This window comes from Stenella coeruleoalba, assembly GCF_951394435.1.
Source record: "Stenella coeruleoalba genome assembly, chromosome: 4".
NCBI lineage: Eukaryota > Metazoa > Chordata > Mammalia > Artiodactyla > Delphinidae > Stenella > Stenella coeruleoalba.
This window is the reverse complement of record NC_137149.1, coordinates 109,409,977-109,434,820: the sequence shown is the minus strand read 5'-3', so window position 1 is coordinate 109,434,820 and position 24,844 is coordinate 109,409,977. Positions and strand designations below refer to the sequence as shown.

The window sequence follows — 24,844 nt, the reverse complement described above, 5'->3', positions numbered from 1 at the left end:
CTTGGAGGACTGGCTCAAAGAGTTTACCTTTATCTTGCCGAGCTAAGAATTCTGCCAGTGTTGAGGCAGCTGCCCAGGGGCATTTGTCAAAAAACGTTTAAAGGCAATGTATTAGTCACAGTTACCGGGAGCACTGGATAACAAATGGGACAAAAGACAGACTAACCAAAAAGCTTGAGAGGAAAGAGTGGAGAATGAGGTGCTTCGGCAAATAAGGGCTTTGAAAAGCTCTGACATATTCCTGGTGTTATGGGTTGAATTGTGTCTCCCCAAAAAGATTTGTTGAAGTCCTAATCCCCAATAGCTCAGAATGTGACCTTATCTGGAAATAGAATTGTTGTAGATGCAGTTGGTTAAGATGAGGTCATGCTGGAGTAGGGTAGGCCCCTAATCCAATACTACTTGTAAGACAGCATGTGAAGACACAGACACACAGGGAGAATGCCATGTGAGATGGAGATTAGAGTAATACATCTGCATGCCAAGCACTGCTAAGGGTTGTCAGCTGTCATGAGAAGCTAGGAGGCAAGGGACAGATTCTCCTTCAGTGCTTCGGTGCTTCCAGAAGGAACCAACTCTGCTGACACCTTCACTTCAGATTTTTGGCATCCAGAACTGTGAGAGAATAAATTTCTATTGCTTTAAGCCACCCAATTTGTGGTATTTTGCAGCCCTAGAAAACTAATACAACAGGTAAATATTAAAAGAAAATATAAATATGTTTGTTGTTTGTAACTCCTTTTTTTTCTCCTATCTGGTTTAGAAGACAACTGCATAAAGAAATAATTATAAATCTGTGTTGATAGGCACACAATAAAGATGTAATTTGTGACAACAACATAAGTGTGGGGGGGATGGAGTTACATATGAACCAAGTTTTATATCCTATTAAAATTAAGGTAGTAGTAATTAGAACTGGATTGGTATAAACTAAGATGTTAATTATAACCCCCAGAGAAACCACTAGGAAAATAACTCAAGAATATAGTGTAAAAGAAACGACAAGCAAACTAAAATGGTGTACTAAAAAATACCTCTTTAACACAAAAGAAGTCAGTAATGGAAGACTGAGGACCAAAAAAGATATAAGAAATATAGAAATCAATTTTGAAGTATATAATGCAGTATTGTTGACTATCATCACAATGTTGCGTGTTAGATCTCCAGAACTTATTCATCTTCTAGTTACAAGTTTGTACCCAATAGCAAAATGACAGAAGTAGGTCCTTATCAGTAATTACATGAAATGTGGTGGATTAATCTTCAATTAAAAGGCAGAGACTGACAGAATGGATTTTTAAAACATAATCCGCTATACTCTGTCTCCATGAAACACATTTTCAATTTAAAGGTAAAAATAGGGCTTCCCTGGTGGTGCAGTGGTTGAGAGGCCACCTGCCGATTCAGGGGACGTGGGTTCGTGCCCCGGTCCGGGAAGATCCCACATGCCGTGGAGCGGCTGGACCCGTGAGCCATGGCCGCTGAGCCTGTGTGTCCGGAGCCTGTGCTCCGCAACAGCAGAGGCCACAACAGTGAGAGGCCCGCGTACCGCAAAAAAAAATAAAATAAAAATAAAGGTAAAAATAGGTTGAAAATTAAAAAATGAAAAAAGATATGCCATGTAAACAGTAACCAAAACAGGGCTGGAGTGGTCAGAGTAACATTAGGCAAAATAGACTTTTAAGACAGAAACTGTTACAAGACACAAAAAAGTTTATTCATGATAATGTTAAAGGGCCAATCCATCAAGAAGATATGACAATTATAGACATATATACACCTAAAACAAAGCACCAAAGTAAATGAAGCAAAAACAGACAAGAATTAAAGGGAGAAATAGTCCAACAATAATAGATTGAGAATTCAATACTCCACATTTACATTTAACAATGGAAAAAACAACTAGACAGAAGACTCAATACTATAAACCAACTACACCTAGTGAACATCTACAGAGCACTCCACCTAACAACAGAATACAATGCTCTTCTCCATGGCATAGAGGACATTCTCCAGGACAGACCATATGTTAGGCCACAAAACAGGTCTCAAAAAAATTTTTAAAGATCAAAATCATACAAAGTATGTTCTCCAAGTACAATGGAATGAAATTAGAAACCAATAACAGAAGGAAATTTAGAAAATTCACAAATATGTGAAACTCAACAACACACTCTTAAACAACCAATTGTTCAAAGAAGAAATCACAAAGAAACTAGAAAATACTTCAAGATGAACAAAAATGAAAACACAAGATACCAAAATCTACAGGATGCAGTGAAAGCAGTACTCAGAGGGAAATTCACAGCTATAAATGACCATATTTAAAAAAATAAGAAAGATCTCAAAGCAATAACCTAACCACCCACCTTAAGGAACTGGAAAAAGAAGAGCAAACTAAACCCAACACAAGCAGAAGGAAGGAAATAATGAAGATTAGAGACAAATAAAATAGAGAACCTTAAGGAACTAGAAAAAGAAGAGCAAACTAAACCCAACACAAGCTGAAGGAAGGAAATAATGAAGATTAGAGACAAATAAAATAGAGAAGCAAAAAACCCAAATGTTGCTTCTTTGAAAAGATCCACAAAATTGATAAATCTTTAGCTAGACCTCATATTATCTCAACTTAAACTAATCATACTTTTGTTCCCACCACTCCACCGAGACTGCATTTGTCCAATCCAAGGGCCACTGCTATTCTCAAATGACTTGAATTCTTACCAGCACTGACACATTTGAGCACCCCCTTCTTCATTTGGCCCTCATGCTTCTCTCCTGATTTTCCTTCCTCCAGGCCCAATCCTTTTCCATCTCCTTTGCTGGTTTCTCTCCTTAGCTTGATCTCTAACGTTGGAGACTAAGGGCTCTGTCTAGGCCTTCTATCAACAGTCTCTTCTTATGTGCCCACATCCCATAGCTTCTAATAGCATCTCCAGGCCAATGAGCTCACAAATCTGATCTCCAGCCAGGGCAAGACCCTCAGCTCTAGACTTAAATTCAACTGCTTGTTGGTCACGTTTACCCTGGCATTTCACACTTTACGTGCTATGTCAGTGGCACCACCTATCCAACTGCTCAAGCTAAAAGTCTAGAAGTTATCCTACCAAATCCAATCAATAAACAAGTGCTATCATTGTCACCTCTAAAACATACTCTGAATGTGTCCACTTCCATATATTTCCACTTCTGCCACCCTAAGCCAAGCCACCCCTATCCTTTACCTTTATTACTGCAATAGCCTTCTATCTTAGATGTAGCAAACTGTCTCTCTGAAGCACCATTTTATTCATGAACTGGAGGTTATAAACCTAAAAACATGTCTCAGACACCCTAACATGTAGAGTTCTGGGTTAGAATCAGCTACTGCCAGTTAAAAGCACTAGCACAATATTTGTAAAGAGAAGGAAGACAGAGGCAATCTTCCTATTGGTATTGCTGTTGGTAAGCGAGGTCACAGAGTACCAGTGCTTGGAGGAAGTTGTAAGGGTTAATTTGGTATTCCAGTATCTGGCCAGCTTTGTGGATATGAGGCACAGTGTCAGTGATGGCAGGATTCCTGAGCTCTGGATTCAACTACTGTGGGAATCCTTCAGCTCCGTAGCCCAGCAGTAGCCCCCCACTACTACTACTCTAGTCCTTCCCATCAATTTTGTAAATGTCTCGCTCTTTCTTTAAAACCCCTCTCTGAATAAAATACCTAAAGCAGTTTCTGCCTTGGCATTCAACTCTGATATATCTAACTGGTTTTCCTGCATCCACTCTTGCCCACCTATAATCCATTCTCCATCCAACAGAGAATTCCCTGAAAAATGTAAATCACATCATGCCATCTTCCATTTAAAATTCTCCAGTGGCTTCCCACCACACCTAGAAAACAACCCAAACTCCTTACCGTGGTACCAAGCCCTAATGATCTGGCTCTGCCCACTTCTCTGATGGCATCCAGCCACTGGCCTTCTCTCAATTCCTAGAATAGGCCAAGCTTTGCCCTAGATCTTTACTACATGCTGTTCCATCTTCATGGAATGCTCTTCCTTCTAGTTTCTCAAATATCTATTCTTTTATGTTTAGATTAGATGTCACGTTCTTTACATTCCCTTTGTAAAAAGCCACTCTACCCTAGTTTCTCTGCAGAGCACTTACTGGTGTCTAATTTTCTGTTGCTGTTTATTATTGACTGCTCCCTCCAAAAATGGATGTACCATGAGAGTAGGGAGGGACTTTGTCCCCTTATAGCATACTGTAGATGCTCAATAAATATTTGCATGAATAACTTAGGTAAAATCTGCAAGCAGAGTGAATTTTACTTCTGTTAGAGTTACTCCAATGTTTCGACAAAAACTACAAATTATTCTTAAATATTAAGTTGAGGATAACAGCAGTTTACCATCTAGGCTTGGGTGCTGGGAATTACAAATTCTTTTGGCATACATTACATTCAACTTTGTACTCCAATGGGTTTTTTTTTAAACCCCAAAACAGTCCATTTTAACACTGCAGCTGGAAAAACCAGCTATCCAAAAATCACTGATTTTTTTAAAATGTGACTTAGGGAACAAGGGGGGAAGAGAAATATTAGTGGGTAGATTTCATTCAGGATTACTGCCATTTTTTCAAAACTACTCTGACTTTTGCAATATCATGTTATGATTTTTTGGTGTTTTTTTTTTGGCTGCATTGGGTCTTTGTTGCTGCGTGTGGGCTTTCTCTAGTTGCAGCGAGTGGAGCTACTCTTCGTTGCAGTGCGTGGGCTTCTCATTGCGGTGGCTTCTCTTGTTGTGGAGCACGGGCTCTAGGCATGCAGGCTTCGGTAGTTGTGGCATGGGGGCTCAGTAGTTGTGGCGCACGGGCTTAGTTGCTCCGCAGCATGTGGGATCTTCCTGGACCAGGGCTCGAACCCGTGTCCCCTGCATTGGCAGGAAGATTCTTAACCATCACGCCACCAGGGAAGCCCCATGTTATGGTTTTTAAGAATAAATATACTCATTTTCCTCTCTTAATGCTACCTCCTAACTCCCATCTGCTGTGTCTGGGGAGGGCTCACACTTGCTAGTCTCTAGAGAAACAGCACCATCTGCTGGGCAAAGCCTGCTGTGCACCTGTCTTGGTGAAAAACGTTGGGCTCTCAACTTCTTGCGCCACCATGAACTGGACACCAGTTGGGCTTAGCAACTAAAGCCTGCCTTGCAGAAGGCCAAACAGAAAGCCCTGCTACCACAGAAGTGCTGATAAGATTAGAGACGCCTGAGGCTTCTCTTCTAAGAAACCAACTTGGGTTTTGACCCAAGATTGGAAATCAGTGCCCCCGAGGGAAAGAGCACAACTAAGGCAGATCTGGATTAACAAATAGAAATAACAAGAGCCACAACTTTAAGAGACCTTTGTCCCCTGCATTCTCTGCAGACAAGATGCTGAGAAAATTTAGTAACTTTGTCTGTTTCCGGAAATTGCAGAGGTGAGAATTTTTTCCCCTTTCCCTTACTAAGGATCATGATTTGAACTGGACTCACCTCCTAGCTCACTACCCACTCTCTAGGCATTTTTCCCTTCCTCATGACCAGCCTACTTTATGACTCAAGTTCTTCCTAAGATCCTTTTCCATCACGTTAATTATGAATGCGTTTCCTAAGACCTCAGAAATATTCCACTCACCTTCTTTTTCCCTTCCTTCACAGCCCACTCTGAGGAACTGAATCTGATATTGCAACTTTCTCTTAATTTTTTAATCTATTTCCATCTTCAGCTACTCAGTATAAACTACAGTTTTTCTGGTACCTTTTTTATCATGGATAGTAAATGTCTCCTGCTGTAGACAATGTTAGTGTCCCCCCAAGGTGATGTATTGATGGTGGGGCCTTTGGGAGGCCTTTGGGGCCATGAATGGGATTAGTGTCCATATAAAAGAGGCCCAAGAAAGCTGCTTTACCCCTTCTGCCACGTGAGCTTACTGTGAAAAAGACAGCCACGTGTGAGGAGACAGGCTCTCACCAGACACTGAATTTGCCAGCACCTTGATCTTGGACTTCCCAGCCTCCAGAACTGTGAAAAATAAAGTTTTGTTGTTTATAAGCCACCCAGTGTCTGGAATCCTGTTACAGCAACCTAGATGGACTAAGATACTTCTCCAGCTCAATTCTCTGCTGGCTAGATACTGAGCATCCTCCTTTTCCTTTAATTCCTTTCTAATCTAGTCCCTGGTGCATAATTTTCTTTCTTTCCTTCCTTAATTTTCCAATTGTTCATTTACTATCATTAAGAGACCCCTTTTCTTTCGCCTTCTCATAAACTTTTTCAGAAACTATATGAAGTTCATCCTTTAATTACCATTTGGGCTTTACCATCACTTACAAATTACTCCCATTTCTAAGATTTACGTATATTCATTCCCCTTTCACTACTCTTCTGTATCTTCATAGTCCTTAGATTTCTTCATTAGCTACTAGAAGATAATAACTGTCAACATAAAATCTTTTACATTCCCTGTCCTCTCATATTTGCAAGGCTACTTCCTTTTCCTTATTCAAAGCATCCCCAAAATTATTCCTCCAGGATTCATTAGTTTTTCTTGATTAATTAGGAGAATAATTGCCTCCTTCAAGCATTATCTTATATACCTCAAATATAAGATTCTCAAAAATCTAAGAAATCTACTCATATCTTGAATGTTTACTATCCAAATGAAATAATAACCACTAAGGTTAGCCATATATATATATATATATGTATATAAAACTCAAATGATAGTCAGTGATTTTCTACTGGCATTCCATTAAAACACACACATGCATATTCACACATATCACAAACACACACAAGATTAAGGCAAAAAACTAAACTAAAATTCTTATTTGTCCAATCTCTCTTCAGTTTCTCTTCTGCTTATGGCAGTAAGCAAACCTACATAAAACTGAGTGAAGGAACTTCCCTGGTGGCGCAGTGGTTAAGAATCCACCTGCCAACACAGGGGACACGGGTTCAATCCCTGGCCCGGGAAGATCCCACATGCCGCAGAGCAACTAAGCCCATGAGCCACAACTACTGAGCCTGCGTTCTAGAGCCCTCGAGCCACAACTACTGAGCCCGCAAGCCACAACTACTGAAGCCCACGTGCTGCAACAAGAGAGGCCACAGCAATGTGAAGCCTGCACACCGCAACAAAGAGTAGACCCCACTCACCACAACTAGAGAAAGCCCGCGCGCAGCAACGAAGACCCAACGCAGCCAAAAATAAATAAATACAATAAATAAATTTATTTAAAAAAAACAACAACTGAGCAAAGAAGAAAATGTTTTTATTAATTACCACATGAAATTGACATGACATCCTATTAGGCTGAACTAGGATAAATAATGCTGTTATAAAATTTACATTTCTCATATCCATTTCAGAGAAAACATTAGATATTAGGGCTCTTCTAGGTCTTATGGACAAATTTCAGCAAACCTTTTGTTTTTTAATAGTAAACAGCAGTTAACATATGTTCTCAAACTGTGCTAAGAAGTAGTTAGCAAGGTTAACTCTGAAATCTGTGATAAGTGGCAGGGTTAGGACTGTTTTGTTAAACATTAGGAAGCACATTTCTATTTTAGCTGTTACATTAGTGCATCTTTTTCACTGGTAAGGCAACTGCTTGCTGTGGGTACCACAACGATTAGCAAGTTTCTTAAGTAACAGATATATGATTAATCAAGACTCAAATGAGTTTCCTTTCCCAACTTTGCTCTCTTTTGGAGCAGAAACAAATAGCTTTCTCATTTGTAAATAGGGAAGGTTAATAGCTTGAAATTCAGTTGCTGTAATCTTCTAACTCACAATTTAAAAGAGGAGTAGATTATTACTAGGAATGTCTTCGAAATACTTCTAGTTTTTAAAATAACCAGGCTTCTGAGTAACTTCTCAAACCTACCTTTCTATTTTGGTACATGACTTGATAAACATAACACATTTGACCTGTATAGTAGTAATTTCTTCTATCAACTATATTTCGCCCTCAATAATGGTTAGAGCTGTGGTTTCAAACAATTTCTACATATAAAGCATCATCTTTAAATAAGTTTCCTTTTCAATGAACTGAGATTCTTTTTCCCACTTACGTGCTTGTGAAAGGTAATTTGAACATACACACACATACCTTATGTATGTGTATGTATGTATTTTTTAAGTAAGTTACTTTTACCATTAGAATAAAACTAGACTACAGGGACAACTCTGTGAAGACAGTTTGGTCTTCCTTAGAACTCCTCCTCTAGGTTGAGGAAGGCAGGTACAGTTCACTGAAGGACGTGATGAGGCTGAAGTAAGTCTTCTCATCATCTGTTAACCCCGCATTGCCAGGTCTCACCACCACAGCTACGTGCACGTCAGCTTCCTCAGCAGCGCTGGCCTCTGCGAAAATCCAAATATGTGTCAGAAATGGCAGAATATGATGTTTGGGATTTGCTTCAAAATAATCAGAGGGATGTGGGAATGTAACAAATAAGTCTGGTCCAGATTTGGTAACTGTTGAAGCTAAAAGACAAGCACAGGGGGTGGACTTATTATACTTTTATATAATTTTTAATTTTTCCATAAAATTTTTTTTCAAATGCATAACTAACTGTACTGACAGACAAGGAGGGCAGTGTGTCCTAGACTTCTAAGCTTTATTAAGTACTTATGAATGCACAAAGACAGAGCCATGTCCACAGCTTTCTTCCATTCCCTCCCATCAGTCCTACAGAGAACTGAGCTGTTTCCCAAAGGACAGGCTGTCAGGAATAATACCAATTAAACAGATATGGGGCAAATGGAATCCCAGGATCTAATCAGGCTGAAATACCTACTCTCACACCTGGAGCCCAAACATGTCACAACCCTTGGCTAGACTGCCCATCTTTTTTGTCTGGCAAATTCCTACTCTTCAAAATTCAGCTCAAATATTCTATCTTCTAGAGCTACTACCATCTGTATTAGAACATCCTATGTGCTCCATTAACACCCTGTATTTAGTCCTATCAAGACAATATGATTTGACATGTTATTACCTGTTGTCTCTCTCCTCATTGGACTAAGCGTGTTTTAAGATCAGTGACTGCGTGGAAGTAAAAACAGGACTAGTCAAATGAAACTAAGTAAGCTATGTATTTGAGGGGATATCTCTAATATGTCTTGGGTTATGTACCCCTCCTCATTTTGTGTCCATCTGAAAGATAATAGCTAATACCTTGTATTAATTTAGCACCTACTATGTGCCAGGTACTATTCTAGGACCAGAGATATGCGAACAAAACAAAGTTCCTGCTTTCCTGGAACTTCCATTCCCATCTACATCTTCACAACAACCCTGAGGTCTCCATTCTACAGATGCAGAAACTGAGAGCTAGCAAGTGGTAGAGGTGAAATTTGAAATCGTGTGTCAGACTCTGTGGTCTGTGCTCTAGAACAAGGGTCAGCAAATTATGGCCCACCGCCTGTTTTTGTAAACATGGTCTTATTGGAACACAGTCACACCCACTCACTTATGTACTATCTGTGGCTTCTTCTGCATTACAAGGACCAGAGTTGAACAGCTACTACCTGGCCCTTTACAGCAGTGGTCCCCAACCTTTTTGGCACCAGGGACTGATTTCATGGACGACAATTTTTCCACGGACCGGGGTAGTGGTGGGGGACGGTTCAGGCGGTAATGCGAGCGACGGGGAGCAGCAGATGAAGCTTCCCTCGCTTGCCCGCCACTCACCTCCTGCTGTGCGGCCCGCATCCTAACAGGGGATTGGGGATCCCCTGCTTTACCGAACAATTTTGCCAACTCCTGCTCTAGAGCATTGCTGCTCTGAGTGTAGTCCCTGGACCAGCAGTGTGGAAATCACGTGGAAGCTTGTTACAAATACAGAATGTCAGGTTCCCCAATGTGCAACTACTGAATTAGGACCTGCAATTTAACAAATGACTCCTCTGCACAGATAGTAAGTTTTGATCAGAAATTTCAAGGAAGGAAAACTGGCAAGAGAGGAGGAATTGTAGGCAGACATAAAGTACATGTGCAAACAGTAGGAGAATGGGCACAGGACACAGGTCTGTGGTCACAGAGATGGGGCATACTTGGGCAGATAGAGCAAAACTGGGGAAGAATCTGAAACACATTCTTTGCAATTCAGATCTGGTGTAATAAGAAACCCCAGTAGTTTCTCAATCTGTGGAAAACAGCCAGAGCAACGGAATGCATTAATTAAAGGGCAGCAGTACTAAGAAAGAGTAAATGGGGCAGAGCTGTCTCTTCCACCTACCCACCTCCTATGAAAGGACTGTCACCTCCCAGAGCAAAAATAGTGCTCCAAAATCCCCACCTCTGGCAAATTCTGCAGATGCCATTCACTCCAGCAGCAAAGGCATTGCCTTCCACGCACCCCAAGTTCCCAGCCTGGCTGCCTCAAGCACAGTCCTCTGGACCAGCAACCCAGGATCTCAACCACGTTGAGTCATCACGATCCATGTGGGACTTACTAGTGGCCGTTCCACATTCAGCCTCTTACCAAGATCACCGTGGGGCAAGTTTTCGTCCTTAAGCATCTATTTGCTCTTTTCATATATTATTGAGACACTTATCTAATAATACTTGTTGACTTCAAACCCTGGACCTCTTTTTTCTTTCCCTCCAAAGGGAAAAGTCTTTCAGTTCTCTCTTCTATATTTGAGTATTATTTGGGATATCAACTTAGTCTTCCACTCTGCCTTGGCAGTGGAAGTCTGGACACGTGCTACTAAAACACAGGATCAGAGACAATAGAAAAGAGCAAGGCAGGTAGCCAGGTGCCTGGCCCTGTCCCAGCTACAGGTGAGCCCAGGTCTGGCCCTACTGCCTAAGCAGGAGCGGGGCTGGCAGGAGATGAACGGCAGGAATAAAACCTCCTTGCAGAGGACTCAAGGGAGAGACAACTTGGAGATTATCTCTAGTCTCTAAAGAGAATAGGAATAATTTCTGGGACTGCAACCTAAGGATATGGCTTAAGTGAAAAGAGAAAGACTTGAAATTATGATGTACTTTGATGGCAACTAGAAAAAAAATGTGGCTAAAGACAAGAATATGAAAAAACTATAAGTGGTCTTCGGGCAGGGGTTACAATTATTAGCGGTAACCAAAAAGCAGGGAATAAGGCGAGAGTCTGGGGATCACAGGTTGAATCATGCATTCAATCCCAGAATGCTTGGGACAGGCTGACTTTGTGGGGAGCTCCAGCCACAAAGCAGATCTCTAATTCTAAGCCTGCAGACACTCACCGATCAAAATCCTAGCGGAATTAAATATAGGGCAAACCATGGATTTTCATCTCCAACAGCCCTGTTTACGTGAATGACTAAAGAAAAGCAATTCACAGGTTAAACCAGCTAAACTCACCAGAAAGAGACCTATTTCCTTTGCATAAGGAGCAAAACAAAGCAAGAGGTCTTTAAATTATCATTCCTCACACCTTTATCTACACAGATAGTAAAGTGACCTCCCCAGCCCACCACTCAAAGCCCCAAAAAGCCATTCAAGGAAGAGGGTAAAATGTAGCTTTGAATCAGTAAATGGTTTATACACAGAAATATGACAGGCAAACATTTACAGTACGCTGACAGTTCAAAGCAGAGGCCAGGTGAAATGGCTATTGGTACATAGGTGTAGCCTGGCCAGCTGGTTACACAGTGAACCTTGAAGCTGTGTGTCCACGCGTCTGTCTCTCACCTTCAGTGCAGTTAAGACACGCAAATGCAAAGCCTTCCAGGATGCAGAAAAATAAGATGACAGTTTGTAGAACCTTGCACTTTGAGGCTGACCCAAACCAGGACGTGTAGCAGGGGCAGGTCTCCGCTAAATCTACTGAGCTTTCAAAATTCCAAACAACAAATGGCTGTGATTTGCTACCATCTCCCTAGATCAAAAATTCCAGTCTAGGGCTTCCCTGGTGGCGCGGTGGTTGGGGGTCCGCCTGCCGATGCAGGGGACGTGGGTTCGTGCCCCGGTCCGGGAGGATCCCGCGTGCCGCGGAGCGGCTGGGCCCGTGAGCCATGGCCGCTGGGCCTGCGCGTCCGGAGCCTGTGCTCCGCAGCGGGAGCCGCAGCGGTGAGAGGCCCGCGTATCACAAAAAAAAAAAAAAAAAAAAAAAAAAAAAAAAAAAAATTCCAGTCTAGATTCACCAAGGATTGAAATTTAACAAAGATGTTAGCGGTTACTGAATGTCAACTGTACGTCAGGTAAAATTAAGCCTGTCTACCACTCTTTCTCTGGAACACACATTATGACTTCTTGAAGACATTAGATGACCTATGCTGGTTAAGATATTTTTTTTAAACTGCTTCACAAATTAGTATATATTTGTTTATATGCCTACAGATTGTACCTAACATGATAAACCAAAGCAGCAGACAAAGAATATATTCACCCACGCTAGCAGAGATAAGATGCCTTTGCCAGCAGCCTGGGTTTGCCTTTGGGCGATATCTCTGAAAAGTCCCAGTGAGTGGGAGTGACTCTAGTTCTGCGACAACTGAACAGAAGGGCTGGAGGGAGGAATGTCAACTACAGACTGCCGAAGCTGCTTCCACGGGGCCCAGGAGTCCCTCGGAGCCACCAGATAGGAGAGTGCCCCTGCCCTCCGCTCCTTTTCCCTACTTCCCTTCTTGAGCCTGGTGAAATAGATGTAGTGTATCAGAGCAGCTGCACTGTACATAAAGCCCTGTACTATGGGTAAACGAAGGGTAAAACTTATGATCCAAGATGAATGGAAGAAACACAAAGAAGTAAAATTATCCTCCAACACAAGTGCAATTACAAATACACCAAAGTAGGACTCCGAGAGATGCACAGACTCTAAGGAAAATGACCACAAGATCAAAGGCTGCAGCCAGCAGGGGGAGTCTGGGAAAGCCTCGCCAGCCAGGGGCAGGGACCCCCCACCTCCCCCAGCACCCCCCGACCTCTTCGCCTGCTGCTGCTTGCTTCCGTCTTCACTACCGGTTCCTTCTGTAATTCTCTGGAGGACTCATATTCTCATACAAATAGATGCTTGAGCGTATGCTTTACGTTTGGTCAAAACTGCTCTTGAGGGCTTCCCTGGTGGCGCAGTGGTTGAGAGCCTGCCTGCCGATGCAGGGGACACCAGTTCGTGCCCCGGTCCGGGAAGATCCCACATGCCGCGGAGCGGCTGGGCCCGTGAGCCATGGCCGCTGAGCCTGCGCATCCGGAGCCTGTGCTCCGCAACGGGAGAGGCCGCAACAGTGAGAGGCCCGCGTACCGCAAAAAAACCTGCTCTTGAAATCACTTAAATTGCCGATACTGTACAGTATGTGCTGTTTCATACATTCACTCCTTACAGTGATAATGCATGTGCTAATGCACTGTATATCATATAAAGAGGGCCATGCTGGGTAAAAAAGATGCCAATTTTTAAACATGAGATCCGTGTGCAGTGAGGCTGAGGTTACAACATGAGGGGCGCCCAGGGCCTGAGCCCATCTGAGGGAAGGGAGAAATGAGGTTCCTCCTCGCTGAGGGGCAGTGCTCATCAGCCAGCAGGAAAATGAGGCAAAATCGCTCCAACTACAGACTTCTCTCTCTCACTCTCTCACTTTTTTTTGCTGAGGGTGTATAGCTGATCTCACTGCTGTTAAGTACATTTGATGCAGGTCCCCTGTGACTTGACTGTGCTGGACTGGCCACACACCCACCCTCATACTCCTGGCTGCATGCTCCTTCCCACCCTTACCGCTGGGTGCCTGTTATCTCCCCATTTCATGTTAAAAGGAGAAAAATTCATCTTTCCAATGCCACTTCCCCCAAGGATGGGTAGATGGAGAGGGAGGTGGGTTGGCTGTTTCACTGTTTTCTTTTATAAACCTGCTTCATTTTCCAGGGCTACCCACATAAACTTTCTTTACGAAGGCAAAGCGTGTGCAGTGCCAGGCTCGGCTCCCACCCTGGAGTGTACAGTGCAAGAAGTCAGATTACTCACCTCGGGTAACGTCCGTCAGAAACAAGATGTTGTTGGTTGAGCACCCAATGCTGCTGGCAATCTTTCGATAACTCTCACTCTCCACTTTGTGTCCAATCTTGGTATCAAAGTGACCGTCCACAAGCTGGACACAGAGAAGGGGAAAGAACAATGCTACTAACACACATGCAACCCAGCCCCTCTGTCTCTCATCCCTTTTCTCTGAACTACTCGACAATCATAGTGACTTCATCCACTCAACAAATATTCCCTGTAAGTCTACTTCATAGAGAATTTTATGGAAGCTACAAAAAGTAAATATAAACTAAGGTTTTATAGAAATAAACATTTGGAAAAAGAAAACTACCAATTCAATGTATATAAGATCATTTTATAATCTTGGCCTTCTTCCATTAGCATTAATTTTGTATCCAAAATCTTTTAAAATATATATGCCCTACTTCCTATCCTTAAAACACTATATTCACTCAAACTACTTGTTAGACTGGGTTTCACCCGATGAAAGGTTCTCAACATTGTCCTTTTGATCCCAGAATGACCAGATTTCTCTAACCTGCCTAATTAGTAAGCTATTACTTTACTTTCAAGAAACCTTCATTTTCTAATTAAAACATTTTTAAATTCTACCCAAGAGCTCATATATACCCTTGACATCTTAGAAATAATTGGGGTCAAATATATAACTTACTAATTTAACCAACAGTCATTAAAATAAGTTCACATTTAGGATCAGCTATTATGATGTGATCTTTCGAATATTTTCAGAACTTTTCACAAACTAAAAATAAGCCTAACAAAGATAAATTAAGGTAATATTAATATTGTGATTTTTAAAGTTAATAATTGTTTTGCATATTTTCTTTCTCTCTGAAGTCTGCCTCACACTAAGCAAGTGTAGAATAAAGTTTTATTACTGAACTCGGAGGGTAATTACTGTGTCCTGTCTACTATCACCTTATTGTCTATTTCATCAGAGAGAGCAGAAAAGAAGCTTATATCTGTATTCAGAGGAGAATAGTTAACAAGCAATTAAAGGGTTTTACTACTGATTTAATATTTGACTTAGAACTAAGATGAAAAGCAGGAAAGTAAGATGAGACTATGACAATCTCCAAAGTCAAAGTGTTCTCTGCACATGGTAGAGGGTCAATAAATATTTATTTTAAAAAAATAGTTGGCTGAGTAAACTACTGTGAATCACTAATTTCAGCCTGTATTCAGTTAGTCAGCATTTCTTTTTAAAGTCCTAAATGTAGTCCCTTTTTCCAATGACTACCCTGTCTTCCAGGGGACGTAGGGACTGTGGGACAGAAAAGCTAGCAAGACTTTTCTCAGGTACAAGGAATGTTAATAGGAGGCCTTAAGTAATCACTGTGTAATAACATGCCCAGTTCTCTTACAGAAGAATGCTGAATCTGCTAAAATAAAATCTGTCTCTCTCCAAAGTACCAGAAACAAATGAATCCACCATGTAGTCTCCTGCATTCAAGAAGTCTGTGTGCCCTTTTGTGAGGGATAGTGGCATGTGCCACTCTTTTACATCTTACCTAATACTTTAAACAACCAAAAGAAGCCATTAGTTTCCTTTGCTTTGGGTTGATGATTTTCTAATACTGACAAGATAGCTGATTTACAAGCTAGCTTAAGTCTTATTTATCTGTGAGATATATATATATATATATATATATATGTATATGGTTCTAATACTACTGTCATCAGAATCACTTAGGGTAGATATTTGAAAATGCAGATTCCCAACCGTAGCCCAGACCTTCTGATATAGATTTGCCAGGAAACAGGGCCCAGGGATCTACATTTTTAACAAACTCCCCAGGTGATCCTTATGCACAGCAAAGTTTAAGAACCCCTGATGCAAAGATTGGTACCACAGCTATACTTCACCCTTCCACAATGTATTCCCCAGTTTTTCCACTTCTTTTTTACAACCTGCATAGCATATGTAAATGCAATTATCTGAATGCTGCTTAGCTTATAACTTTAGCACTCACATTCACTGTTTTATGCTTTGATGGTGTCAAAAAAACAAAGTAATCGGGTAACCTACCTCAAGAATATCTCCCTCTGTAGAATGCCCAAATAACAGTTTCTGTGCCTCTACACTCCCTGAAGAATAGATATACACCTTCATTCCAGCCTCTCTCCATTTCCTGACTGCTGGAACCACATCTTCAAAGAACCTAGAGGGAAGACCACCAAGTTGAAATGAAGGAACATGTTATCCAGCCAAATGAAAACCAGTCAAATAGCTGCCACAAGTTTCTCTATTTGTGTCCAAATGGTGGCCAGGAAAAGCACCTCCATGAGACTGTGAACTCCTGCAGATCTAATAAGCGTTTCCCCAGAGTTCCAGGGTCACAGTAGATTAGAAGCAGTAATTTAGGTCGAGGGGAGAAGAGTTTTTGACAGACAGCCACACTAAGGACAGTAAAAAGTGATTACAGAAAAAGAGATAAAATAAGAAAGGAATTTTTTTTAATTGAAGTATAGTTAATTTACAATGTTGTGTTAGTTTCTGGTATACAGGAAAGTGATTCAGTCATATATATATATATATATATATATATACTTTTTCAGATTCTTTTCCATTATAGTTTATCACAAGATACTGAATACAGTTCCCTGAGAAAGGGATTTTTTGAATTGCCAAGAAATTCAAAAAAGCAAACAACAATAGTAGTGTACTATTGTGTGCCTTTGATATAATTCATGACGAGAAAAGGTTCAATTATGTCCAGCGTGCCTTAAGAGAGCATGGAAATGCTTTTAGAAAGATCTACACCCGAACAATTAAAAAAATGTTTGGAGGCTCAAAGCTATTAATCTTTGATTAGCTAGAAAACAGAACTACGTTTCTTGAGAACTAAGAAAACCTTAGGTTTTACTATACAGGAAAAAAATTATGTAACAAAGCAGTTAACAGACATGTACCATTTCACATTAGCTAATCAGCAAGATTCCTGACAGTCTTGTTCACCAACTCTACAGTGGACAACATCACAGGAGATGGGTGAAAAGAGAAGTACAAGCAACTTGGGATGTGGAACCAGTCATCTATAAAAGATTAACTGGAAAATGTCAGAGAAGTCTTCTACTGGATGAAACAACATTGAACAAAATGAAGAAAAGGGATTAGCTACTAGTTCAAAACAAGCAGTAACTGTTACTTTGTATGTTACTTTGCACTCAGAGACAGGATTAGTCCATGTTGAATTTGCAGATTGTTATTGCTCCAAAGCAGGGCTTAGAAGTCAAAGATGATTTATTTCAAGTCCTTGGTTTTATAATTAAGGAACTAAAACCAGGAGAAGGACGGGCTAACTCCTGTGAGCATCATCTCCTGACTCCAATACTTTGAGTGTTTTACCAAGTGAACTAACTGATATTTATTTCCACATCACTGGCTTATCCTGAAATTCTAAAGCATCCTTAAAAGGTGGAAGCCCCTTGTAAAGTACGTAAGGAATGGCATCTCAGTTGACAGAAAAACAAAATAAATATAGGCAGCTAGTAACAGTCTTGGATCTTAGGGTTTACATCAGGCAATGCCCTGAAATCCTTAGTGGCAGCAACTTATTAAGATTTCTTAATATAGCAACATAGGACTCACGGGTCTCCTTCGGCAGGAGTGCTCTTAGGAACCCCACAATCAAGACTCCGAGATCTGGAAGTTGCTGTAAGAGCACAGAACAGAGTGGCACTGCTGACACTGAGTAACCCCACAGTGACGGGGTGCATAATTTTATAGCATTCTTACTTCTCTAACAGAGCAGAAAGCAGGTAATCTAACTTTCAATCCTGGGAAGCAGCCCAACAGTGCTGTCACTCATACACTAAGGATCAGATATGACTTAGTTCAAGGAAGTTGCCATTTTCTAAGAAGCTGTTTTTTTTGTGTGGGGGTTTTTTTTTTCCTTTTTTAATTGGAGTATAGTTGATTTACATCTAGGAAGCTGTTTTAGACTTGAGTTAAAAGTCTCCAACCATCACACAAAGCCAGACATGGGCCTGGGGGATTTATCTGGGTGAAATGCTTTATCCCAGCTTTGAAAAAACAAAACAAAATAACTCACTCACTTGTTGGAATAAAAAGAATGTTGATTTTATCTACTTGGCAAATCATGCAACTTACACTGGAGAAAGAGGACTAGTGGAAAATGTATTTGCTTTGGTGGCTAGTGAAGTGTTTAGAGTCACTTGAGGAGTTACATACTCTGCTTTCATGCTCCCAGCTTTGAATGCCGCCCTCCACATGTGGCCCTGCAGCTGTTTCAGCGCCGTGGTCTTCCGGTCCAGAGACATCTGCCAGCACACGTTATCTACCACGGCCTGGATCATCCGCTGCAGGTCATCCGCCCCATTCCCGGATGCTGCTGGGATCGGAACAGCCCCATCCAGGTGGGAGTCCTCTTCAGCCTTTAAATCATAAACAACACAAAATTTGTTTCTTACTCATTTTTAAAAAGATGCCTTAAATGATACCTGAAAACTAGCAGACCAACTTTCTCCAACCACCATTAGCACCGAGCCGTGTTAAAATTAAAGTATCCTACGCTTTGGGACTGATATGAATGATTCCTAAAAAAAACTGGATTATAATTAATAAATTTACCTTTCCTGTATCACTAAAGCTGAAACTTAAACCAAGAGGTATGTTGTGTGTGAGAAAAGAGATAGCACAAAATGATAAAATGTTATAATAAGACCTGGTTTGTTGACTCACTTACTAGGATCAACAAACCAGAACTTCAATTAAATCAGATCATTTTCTCTGCACTATAACTAACTGAGGAAGAAATAAAGAAAATCTCAGTGAAATTAGTTTATGCCTGGAATTCAATGAAAAGAAACTAGTGAAACAATGTCTGGGGTTGGTTTACATTCAGTCTCCTGCCATCTCCCACATCTTGCAAAACCTTAATAGCTATTTAGAAGCTGTTTAGCCTATGACAATGCATATGTACAATTCCTAAAGACTCAATGATTTATTTATATGCTACAATGAGGGATTATGTATGTATGTTTCAACAACAAGAGTTGAGACAACAAAAAAAGGTAAAGAAGGGAGTGTTTCAGACTAACCCTGAGTTATCTAGAAAATTCAACAAACCCAAATGCCCCATGCCTCAAAGGATGTGACTCTCTTTCCAATCCTAACTTCTAACATTATAGAATTTACAGAAAGCCTTCCACATTGTCCAATGTAGAAAATTAACTCAGAAAAGCCAGAGAGTTAGCTCTGCATAGCATGTAAGACCTTTGCCAATGAAGCAATTTTAATAAGAAAAACAACAGATCGGGAGTTCCACAGCACACGATGTGGAAGGAGAAAGACTGAAAACTGGGGAGGGATCAAAGTAGAACAAAGTACATGTAACGAAGGCGAAGGCAGGTATGAAGGCTGGGCTGAATGTGAGCTGGGGAGAGAGGTATGTGAGGGCCCAGGAACTCTGTGGAGGGGCAGCAGGGGCTCATGCCATGAGGAGAAAAGAGTGGAGAATGAGGTGATGAGGTGTTATCACTTGGAGACATTAATGAAAAATGTGATCAGATGGCACAAGACCCTTTTGCATTCCACCCAGAAATGACTTAGTTTTATAAATACATGATATTTTATGCAACTGAAATAGCTCCAGAAAGAGGCAATTGTAGAGACAACAAACTGCCACTGATGTCATTATATCTGGCGTTTTAATTAGGTACTGTGAATTCCTAAGCAGGCAAGTCACTACAACGTCCGTGCCCTGTGAATCCAGAGCACTTATTTTAAAATATGCTCAGAGAATATTCTAAGTCTTTAGGCATCCTCAGTTCTAACACCCTTGGGAATGTAGAAGCAATGGAATAGAAATATCCCAACCTGTTTCCTCAAAAGATTGATATCCTGCTGGCACTCCTCTTCTTCCCAATGTGTCTGCAGATACTCTTTAACATTTTCTTTGATGTAAGGAAATAAAATGTCCTGGATAAAAGTGCAAAAGAAAACAACAAGAATTAGCTTTAGTGGTTTGCATGAGATCAAGTTCTTCAACAATCTCACCTTAGCTAATTCTAGCAAATAAGACAATGAAAATTTCATTGAAAATATGAAAATTGGTGCTCCGGATATAGGAGTCAGACGGAGACTGAGAAACAAATGAACTAGATCGAGAGTCAGCACCTACAGCCTGTGGGCTAAATCCAATCTTCTCCCATTTTTGTAAATGAAGTTTTATTGGAATGTGTCCACACTCATTTGTTTACAGGGTGTCTATGGCCACTTTGGGGCCACAATGCAGAGCTGAGTACTTGTAACCAAGACCATATAGCCCTCAAAGTCTCAACATTTAGTATTCAGTCCTTTACAGAAAAAGTTTGCTGACTCAAACCAGATGGCTAGACTATACATCCTTGAGGGTAGGGATCAAGTATACCCTGCTCACAGCTACATCCCCATTGCACACCACAGTACTTGGGACATGCACATAACCCAAATATCTTGTGACAGAATGATGTCCACGTATGACAAATGTTTTTGTTGTTGTTGTTGTTTTAATTAATTAATTTCTTTATTTTTGGCTGTGTTGGGTCTTCGCTGCTGCGTGTGGGCTTTCTCTAGTTGAGGTGACCGGGGGCTACTCTTCGTTGCAGTGTGCAGGCTTCTCATTCTGGTGGTTTCTCTTGCTGCGGAGCACGGGCTCTAGGTACACAGGCTTCAGTAGTTGTGGCATGCGGGCTCAGTAGTTGTGGCTCACAGGATCTAGAGCACAGGCTCAGTAGTTGTAGCACATGGGCTTCGTTGCTTAGCGGCATGTGGGATCTTCCTGGACCAGGGCTCAAACCCGTGTCCCCTGCATTGGCAGGTGGATTCTTAACCACTGAGCCACCAGGGAAGTCCACAAATGTTTTAAAAAAACACCTGATCATGATGATTCTTTCTTGGAAATCAGAATACCTACAGAATTACCCTATGTATTCTGATGTGCAAAACAATTCAGAAATAAATAACCTGTCAGTAATCCATGCATTGGGAACATGATTTTTCTTAGGTCAAAATTTTTACATCTACTTGCAATTGTAGTGTATGTATCTTTTCAAATCCAATTTGACACATTCAGGAAAATATTAGTGTCTACTATATACTAAGATATGCTACTGCAGCATGGAGAAGGGGATTGAAAAGATAAACAAGTCACAATCCCTTTTCTCAATAAGCTTCTGAAGAATCTAGTGGGGGGATGGAAGGTAAACAGAGAATTGTAACATGGTGCAATGGGTGAGACAAAGTATGAGCAGAATGCTGCACAGATCCAGGGTGTAATGGCCCTGCAACAGTCTTAGCAATAGTCAGTCTGAAAAAACAGAAAATAAATACATGCTCTGAATAGAGACAACAGGTACACAATTCAGAGAAGGACTTACATTTTAAGGGAAAGTCTATAATCAAGTGGAATCCAAGAAGTCTGTTTATTTAAATTGATTCACTCATTTATTTATTTAAATATGCACCAAGCGCCCAGTACAAGGCAGGCCTTTGTGGCAAGGGCTGAGGATATAATTGTGCGCAAAACCCATACGTGATCCCTAATCTCAAGGAGCCAAGTAGCAGAAACAGACATTAAAGTTAAGGTGGTACTTTAATAAATGGTACAGACGAGAGGTACACAGTACTACTAGGGCATAATAGGAAAGTTTGACCTAGTGAGGGAGGTCAGGGAAGCCTTCGCTGGAGAAGTGACAACAGAACTGAGATCTAAAGCAATGATTCTGAAAGTGAGATTCAGGACCCCTGAGGTCCTGAGACCCTTTTAGAAGGCTCCACGAGGTCAAACTATTTTCAAAAAAATACTAAGATGTTATTTGCCTTTTTCACTTTCATTCTTTCAGGAGTGTACAATAGTTTTCCAGAGGCTACACAGGTGTGATATCACAACAGACCCAATGCAGATATGAGAATGCAGCCATCTTCCTAGCCCGTTTATAAAATGTAAAACAATGTCTAAAACAGTCTTCTAACCATGTTTTCCAAAACAAACAAAATATTCTTCATAAAAATATATTATTTATTAAAGTTAACAAATTAATAGGGTTTATTGTTTAAAATGAATAAATATTTTTAAATTTCTCAGTTTTAATTGCTAACATGGTAAATGTTGATCAATATAACCCACACAGGGCTTTCCTGGTAGCACAGTGGTTAACAACCTGCCTGCCAATGCAGGGGACACGGGTTCGAGCCCTGGTCCAGGAAGATACCACATGCGGTGGAGCAACTAAGCCTGCGCGCCACGACTACTGAGCCTGCACTCTAGGGCCCGCGTGCCACAATTACTGAAGCCCTCATGCCTAGAGCCTGAGCTCCGCAACAAGAGAAGCCACTGAAATGAGAAGCCTGCACACTGCAACGAAGAGTAGCCCCCGCTCACCGCAATTAGAGAAAGCCTATGTGCAGCGACGAAGACCCAACACAGCCATAAATAAATAAATAAATTTATTTAAAAAAATATATATATACACATATATGTATATGTGTGTGTGTATATATATATATATATATATATATATATATATATATATAAAAAACCCACATAAACAAAAGTTCTTTGGGTCCTCAGAAATTTTTAAGCATGTAAAGGAATCCTGAGAATAAGAAGTCTGAGAACCACCAAAGGTGGATAGGACTAACCTGGAGAAGACTAGAGGAGAGAATGTTACACACAGAGAGAACAGTGTGGGTAGGGAAAGACTCCCGTAGTGTGCAAAAGGCCCTGGAGACAAGCAATCCTCTTCCCTGCAGAGAGGGCTCACTAAATGTAAAAATAAGAATGGGCTCCAATTCACTAAGCGCCAGCATGTGCTACTGCAGGGTCATTTGTGCCAAACGGCACACCCAGTTTCTTCTGATTAGTACTAACCAGTAGCAGCCCACCACCCAGCTTTGTGCTGAAAACCACTGATCTGTGTCTTCTCACTCTCTTCCCTTTCCACTTCCTCCTTATTACAAGCTTCTGCACCATGAGATTTTCTTAACTACTGCTACAATAGAGTGAACAAGGGCAAAAAAAGAAAGAAGCTGGCAGAGGAGAGAGGGTGGGGGGAAGGGCAAAGTAGGTGAAGAGGTACAAACTTCCAGTTATAAAATAAATAAGGCATAGGGATGCAATGTACAGCATAGGGAATATAGTCAATAATACTGTAATAACTTTGTATGGTGACAGATGGAATCTAGACTTATCCTTATTTTGTAGTGTATAAAAATATCAAATCACTATGTTGTATACCTGAAACTAATTTAATGTTGTAAGTCAGCGATTCTTCAATTAAAAAAAAAAAAGAGGAAGCTGGCAGAAAACTTTTTATTTTATTTCCTGCTAACAGGCCTGGGGGATGACATGGTTAGGACATAGTTAATAGATAATTATGAATAAAACCATGTTTTTTAGTGTGCATAGAATTTCCCTGACTGGAACAAAGGCTTGGCTCCATAATTAGAATTTTTTTAACACTTCAGAAGACCCAATTCTAAGTTCAACTTAAATTGCACTCCCAAAGGAAAATATACAACACAAGAAAGTTATTTGGGATTTTTTTTAAATGGTAGGACTGAAGTGTTTACCTCTCTTCACAATACGTTTTTCAAATTTCACCTGCCCCAGTAAAAATAAAGAAGCCATTCGGGATTCCCTGGTGGCGCAGTGGTTGAGAGCCCGCCTGCTAATGCAGGGGACACCGATTCGTGCCCCGGTCTGGGAAGATCCCACATGCCGCGGGGAGGCTGGGCCCGTGGGCCATGGCCGCTGAGCCTGCGTGTCCGGAGCCTGTGCTCCGCAACGGGAGAGGCCACAACAGTGAGAGGCCCACGTACCGCAAAAAAAAAAAAAAAAAAAGAAGCCATTCAATTTTGCTTGTTCTCATGGTGCATTCCAGTAAGTAATGGATCACTCAGCAGATTCAGAACAGTGTGATCAGACAAAATTTTCAGCATACTTGACACAAAAGCTTTGTTTAAGCTCCATAAAATCTCATTTTTGATCTTAAAGAAGGAAAATGAAGAGCCAAGATTGACAGCTTTCCTTTTCTGCAAGAGATTCCTTTTACTGGGCTGATATACTTCTGATTTTCTTGAAATACTCGGTTTTCTCAGCATGCCCCTCCTCATTCCTTGCTTTCTCCCACTTAGCATCTCTCCTGCACTCATGCACTGTGGCAAACCCGCCCCCACTTGAGAGTGCTATCTGAGAAGATGCAGCAGAACCGAAGGCGCACATACACAGCACTTCTTCTCCTAGGCAGACACACATGTGCAGAGAAGAAAGTAAAAAAAAAGTTTACTGTCCCACTGGGTATGCTGCAAAATAACCGGAAACAACCCAAATCGTCATCAGCTAGAGAATAAACGGGTATATTCATACTCTAAAACATTACATAGCAGTTAAAAATGAATGTACTAAAATTGTATTTATCAACATGAATATAAACTCTAACATATGAATAAAAGTCTAATACAAAATGGGATGTGCTAAGGGACTCGGTTATAGCTGTAATGTTCTATTTCTTTAAGATCTGAAACAAACATAATATGAAGGTTTAATTAGCTTTGTGGTCGGTGCATAGTCATTACATTAATCATCCTTGCTTGTTTTAAATGGGTTACAATTAAAAAACAAACAAGCCACCTTTGATCCCTCGTCCTACACCTTTCTCATTTGGTCCTTCTCCAGCGCCCAGCCTCCATTACTCCCCAACTCCTAAGCAACTGGAATATTCCCCAGGGAAAACTTTTGGTCAGATTCAGGGCCACCCAGTAACTGAAGAGCTGAAGTACTCAAAAAATTTCTAAACGCATGCAGTGCTGTATTATTTACTTTGTGCT

General features: G+C 41.0%; 1 protein-coding gene across 2 annotated transcripts in view; it reads right to left on the bottom strand.

Annotated features, from left to right (window-relative positions):
• Nucleotides 1-7,278: 7,278 nt before the first annotated feature.
• The window catches only part of ENOPH1 (enolase-phosphatase 1), a 35,770-nt gene continuing 18,204 nt past the window's right edge, over nucleotides 7,279-24,844 (bottom strand). For both annotated transcript variants that reach the window (XM_079921125.1, XM_079921126.1), the window contains exons 2-6: nucleotides 19,853-19,954; nucleotides 18,206-18,408; nucleotides 16,040-16,172; nucleotides 13,975-14,098; nucleotides 7,279-8,389 (exon numbers count right to left, since the gene is read on the bottom strand). In XM_079921125.1, the coding sequence (XP_079777251.1) occupies nucleotides 8,250-8,389; nucleotides 13,975-14,098; nucleotides 16,040-16,172; nucleotides 18,206-18,408; nucleotides 19,853-19,954 (702 nt within the window). In that variant the 3' untranslated portion in view covers nucleotides 7,279-8,249. The remainder of the gene's footprint in view (nucleotides 8,390-13,974; nucleotides 14,099-16,039; nucleotides 16,173-18,205; nucleotides 18,409-19,852; nucleotides 19,955-24,844) is intronic.